The 6000-nt window shown below is 40.4% G+C and overlaps 1 protein-coding gene across 1 annotated transcript in view; it reads left to right on the top strand.

The window, feature by feature from the left end:
* Window positions 1-355: 355 nt before the first annotated feature.
* The window catches only part of NT5DC3 (5'-nucleotidase domain containing 3), a gene marked incomplete at its 5' end in the record, with an annotated part of 31995 nt that continues 26350 nt past the window's right edge, over window positions 356-6000 (top strand). The window contains one exon of the mRNA XM_081082440.1: window positions 356-523. Within this exon, the coding sequence (XP_080938566.1) occupies window positions 356-523 (168 nt within the window). The remainder of the gene's footprint in view (window positions 524-6000) is intronic.

Genomic DNA, 6000 nt, shown 5'->3' with positions numbered 1-6000 from the left:
AGGTTTCTAGTATATTCACAACTACTCTTCAATCATCACCATAATCAATTTTAGAACATTTTCATCACTCCAGAAAGGAACTCTGTACACCCATTAGCACTCACTGTATTTCTGCCCATCCCACAGTCCTAGTCATCCACCAATCTCTCTATGGATTTGCCTGTGCCAGGCATTTCCTGTGAATGGAATCACACACACGTGGTCCTTTGTGACTGGCTTCTTTCACTCAGCGTCATGTCTTCGAGGTGAAGCCGGATCACTCTGTTCGCTCGTTTCATTTAGAAACTAACCCTTATTTATCACGTGGCGTAATGCATTTCTTTTTTGTTTACTTCCAGAATTGGTGCCTTCAATCATGAGCAATTTGCTGAATCCGGATGCCATTTTCTCGAACAATGAGATGAGCCTGTCGGACATTGAGATCTATGGCTTTGATTATGACTACACCTTGGTGTTTTATTCAAAGCACCTCCACACGCTGATATTCAACGCTGCTCGGGACCTTCTCATCAATGAACACCGGGTAAGAGCAAGGGACATGTCGCTCTTCCTCCCCAGCCCTCTTGTGTGAAGAACAGCCGTGGCTGACCTGACCTGGTGCCTGGCACACAGGTGTCACTTAGAAAATTGCGGCTGAATGAATGAATAGATTTTGTTCTGTTCCATTAACCACTTTATTGAGTTGTGATTGACATGTTAAACAACTGTACATATTCAATGTATACGTTTCCATGAGTTTGGGGATAAATATACAACTGTGAAACCCGCACCCCCATCAAGGCCATAAACTCCATCACCTCCCCGAGTCTCCTCCTGCCCCTTTTATTATTATTATTATTGTTGTTATTTGTGAGTGTGTGGTAGGGACACTTCACATAAGGTCTGCCCTCTTAGCAGTTCTTAAGTATATAGTACAATATTGTTTGCTATGGGTATCATGCATAGTAGATTTTTGGAACTTGTCTTGCATAAGTGAAACTTTGTATACTAAACCTTTACGTGTCTGTGAGTGGAGACTCACCTGCAGGTGTTTGAGCTCTCACTTCTCGCAGAGCAGGGACATAGCTTCTCCTGAGGTCTGAGAAGTGGCAGCCTGCTGAGTTCTGGTTAGAAGGAATTCTTCAAAGGAGAGGCATAGCGCTTTGTTCTGGTCCCAGCCTGTCCACAACCAGCGTTGTGACGGAACCAGCCTTATGGTTATCACGCTTGCAAGACACCCTTTAGCAGTAGCCATTAGGAAACTTCTAAAAGATACCGCTTTATTATTTAAAGACCTGGAAATTATACCACACACCTGGGGTCCCACAGCGAGGTGGGAGGCAGAGAGAGGGCATGTGTGCATGGGCCTGGGTTCCGCTTTTATTTGGGTCGAGGGTAGGGGGGCCGAGAGTGTCCTGGGCTCACTTTTTGGTGGTGAATCTAAAATATAAGAGCCGGTTTTAAAGCACGGGAAGAGAACACAAGCAAGTAACCCAAATGGTCATTTATTGAAATCGGCCATGATCTCTAAAACAAAGGAACTGCTGTAAGGGGAGGCAGCCTGGCTCTCGATCCTGTGGCTGGTGGCGTGTTTATTCCAGATTTGAAGAGGATGCCTCTTTGAAATGGGTGACTTGGAAGTCAAACCTTAAGTCAGGCACTTGCATTACAAAAAAGAAAGAAAACTGTCAGGGTTTATATGACACAATTTTTTACCCTCATCACTGACTGAATTGTGTTCTTTTATAAAGAATATTTGAATGTCTTCTGGTGCGTAGTATTGTTGAGATCTTAGAATAAGGAAGGAAAAAACCCCACACTCAAAACCTAGGATGTGTTTCTCTGGTCTGGGTTGAGTACACATTTCAGGAACCAGGATGAGAAGACTCCTCAGAGGTCATCTGGGCTCGTGTCATTGGAGAACCCCCATGGCATCCCATGAAGTACCGCTTGTATCTCTGTTACTCTGGGAGACAGTTCTGATTTGGGGGAGATTCTTCCATGGGTTCTTTTTATCATCTCGGTCACCCTCCATTGCGTGTGCTCTGTTTTATTTATCTCAGATGTGATGCCCTGAACTGGAGATGTTACTGCAGGTGGGATCTGATAGTGTGGAATAGAGGGAGACCATCACCTCCCTGATTGTGGATACCATACCTTTATTAATACTGTCAAAGTTTCTATCAGCTTTGAATCCTCACCATTTGATGCAGTTTATTCCCTTCAGCTTTTGGTTATCAGTGGATTTAATAAGCAACTCATCTTGTCCTATTTTAAAATGCAGAAATGGTATTTGCCAAAAATAACTTGACCTCTGCCGCTAAGCCACCGGCCATCTTTCTTTAGTTATGTCCACCTTACCAGATGTCAGCCCATCCAGCCACTTGCCATTCAATAACATTGCTCTACCCCACTGGGAGATTGAGCTGAAGGGGTGTGGCTGGGTGCTGGCGTTCTACTCCCAGGCCATATGCTGTGACTCTGCTGTTCTACTCCCAAGCCATATGCTGTGACTCTGTTACCACTCACAAAACCTAAGTCATTGCTAACAGCACCGTCTGCTGCTTGTCTGCTGGGTACCAAAAGCCCAGGTTCTAGAACAGATCCTGCCTTTATCACTTCTCATCTGCATGACAGCCCTGCATATAGATACTGTCTCTGTTTTACGGTTGAGGAAACTGAGGCTGATGGAGTTAAGTCAGTAGGTCAAGGCCACAAGACCAGTAGGGGGCAGAACCAGGATTTGGGCTTAGATCTGTCCATTTCCAAGGCGCAAATATCTTCTCCTTTAGGTCATGTTGCCCCTTGTGGGATTAATAACCCCACATTTCTACCCCATGGGTTTATTGTTCACAGGAAAATAAAATATTCAGGAAAATTAAGAATCTAGGAAAATAAAAAATTTATGAAATTTGTGGGGAAAGAGAGTTGAAATGATAGATGGGAAAAAAAGTTGCAATGATTATGATTAGAAAAGCTTCTAGATTTAAGGTCATGAAATTTCACTTCTATTATGTATGTTTGTTGCTTGGGTAAAAGAAATATAACACTAATTATACAGGCATATTAATAGAGTCAGTTATGCTTAGCTTTTTCTTTTGCTTTGGATTTGAAAATGATTCTTCTAAGATGCTGTTAGAAGCACTGACTTTGGTGCTGTTGTTCCTGCCAAAAGACTATGTGTGCTTATAGAGTTGGAAAGACATCTGCGCTTGAGTGCACAGTAATAGAACAGGAAGTGGGCAATTTAGCATCTTCCCAAAAAGCAAATGTAAAAGTTTCAGCTCCTTAATTACCCTTTTTCTTAATTTCTTTCTTCCTTTCTTTCTCTCTCTCCCTCTCTCTCCCTCTCTCTCTCTCTCTCTCTCTCTCTCTCTCTCTCTCTCTCTCTCTCTTTCTCTCTTAAACACAAAGATAGAAGTAGGAAAGATTGGATAATAATTGTACCCTCATTTCATATGTCCATGAGGGAGAGATAGGAGGGGAGTGTCAGAAGAGTTCTTGATTTCATCTCCTAAATTTGCACCCTCATCTGTGTTTTTCAATCAGTAATCGGCAGTGATGTTCACCTAGTTTTTTAGTCTAAAGCCTAACATTGGCCGTGACCCCTGGCATTCTGTATTTCACCTCTGATTCCTACAGCAAATGTTGCGGGTCCTCTCTCCCTCTCTCTCTCTCTTGTTTTTTTAAATAATCTTTTAATTTTAGAAGAGTCTTAGGTTTACAGAAAAGTTGCAAAGGTAATACAGAGAGCTCCTGACTGTATACCCCATATCTGGTTTCCCTTAATATTAACGTGTTACATTTCCATGGTACATTTGTCACAAGCGAAGACCCAGTGTTAATAAATGATTATTTCTAGCTTCTCAAATCATTTATTTTAAATTTTTTCTCTCTTCTAATATTCGTAGGTAAAGCTCAACTTCCCACTCAGCACTGCTTTAGCTTGTTGAGTTTAAGCCTTCATGTGATATTTATTTATTTATTTATTTATTTATTTATTTATTGTGTGAAGTATTACAAAGAGTATTACATATGTCTCCTCCCCCCCCCCCCCCCCAGCCCTTGACAATCCCCTGGCCTCCCCTACCCCCCAGTGTCTTATGTCCATTGGTTATGCTTATATGCATGCATACAAGTCCTTCGGTTGATCTCTTTGAGAAGCTAGAAAAGAAGAGGAAATTAAAGCCAAAATATATGGGAATAAAAATAATATTAATTAATAAAATAGAAAAGAAAATCATTGGTTTTTTGAGAAAGATTAATAAAATGAATATATTCTTTGGGTAGAATGATCAAGAAATATACAAATTAACAACACAAAGAAGGAAAGAGGGGCATCACTACAGATCTTTCAGATGTTAAAAGGATAATAAAAGATTATTATGAACAACTTTATGCAATAAATTTAAAATTTTAGTTGAAATAGAATTTGTGTCCTAGATAGTTAGAAGAAGAAATTGAAAATCCAAATAACCCTATAATCTCTACCTATGTGGGAAGAATTAAAAAATCTTCCCCAAAGAAAACTCCAGGCTGAAATCGTTTCACTGGTGAATTCTACCCATTATTTTAAAAATGTAATAATACCAATCTTATATAAATTCTTTCAGAAAACAGAGGAAGAGGGACTATTTCCCAATTAACTTTATGAAGCTAGCATAACCCTGATACTAGCCAAGGACATTATAAGAAAAGAAAATTATAATAACTCTCTTGAACATAGACAAAAACATTTAACAAAATATTAGCAAACTAAAATCAACAATAAATAAAAAATATATTAGGACCAAATATAGCTTATTCCTGGAGTGTAATATTGGTCTTACATTTGAAAATCAATGTAATTCCTTACATTTACAAAATAAAGGAAAACAGCATGATCATTTCAATATATGCAGAAAAAGAACTTAACAAAATGCAATGATCATAAGAATAAAAAACAACAACCAGTTTTAGTAAACTAGGAATGAATGGACTTCCTTAACCTGATTAATAGCATTTATGAGTAACCTACAACTAATCTCCCACACTGCACTAAGTTTTAGGGCCAGGCAAGAATGTCTGATTTCACCATTTCTCAGCATTGTACTGAATGTCCTAGTCAGGGCAATAAAGAAAAAAAATAAAAGAATCAAAAGCCACAAAGTTTAAGGGGAAAAAAAGAAGCAAACTTTTTATTTAGGGATGACATCCGTACAAGAAACAAGGTCCAGACCCAGTCATATTATTTACCATGTCGTCGGTCACCAAACCACATAACCATGTGGACAACTGCCAGGAAATCCCTCAAATATTGTGAGCCTGACGTTTCCAGATTTAGGCCAAAGCCAGGGCAAAGGACATTACTATTAAAGAATTGTTTTCGCAGTGGTAAGAACCCTGGGCTAGAAACACCCTATTGCTGGATTTCCAGTAAGGAACTCTGTGATGCCCTGGCCGGCTTGGCTCGGTGCATAGAGCGTCGGCCTGAAGACTGAAGGGTCCCAGGTTCGATTCGGCCGAGGGCACATGCCTGGGTTTCGGGCTCAATCTTCAGTGGGGGGTGTGCAGGAGGCAGGCGATCAATGATTCTCTCTCATCATTGATGTTTCTATCTCTCTTTCTTTCTCCCTTCCTCTCTGAAATCAATCAATAAATATATTTTAAAAAAATGATTATTATTAACTGAAGTCTCTACTTGATTCAGATTTCCTTAGTTGCTCCCTACTGTCCTTCTGCTCTAGGATCCCATCCAGGACCCTACGTCACAGTTAGTTCTCATGGCTCCCTAGGCTCTTCTTGGCCTTGACAGTTAGCCTCTCCTTGTTTTTTGATGACTTGCACAGTTTTGAAGAGTACTAGTTGGGTAATTTTTAGGATGCCCTTCTCTTGGGATTTATCTGATGTTTTTCTTGGGATTTGTCTGATGTTTTTCTTATGGTTAGATGGGGTTAAGGGTTTGGGGGGGGGGAAGACCACAGAGGTAAAGTGCCACTATCATCACCACATCTTATCCAGGGTGCAGGCCACCAACATGAC

This window comes from Myotis nattereri (assembly GCF_964212035.1).
Source record: "Myotis nattereri genome assembly, chromosome: 2".
NCBI classification, from domain to species: domain Eukaryota; kingdom Metazoa; phylum Chordata; class Mammalia; order Chiroptera; family Vespertilionidae; genus Myotis; species Myotis nattereri.
This window is presented reverse-complemented; position numbering and strand designations above follow the sequence as displayed.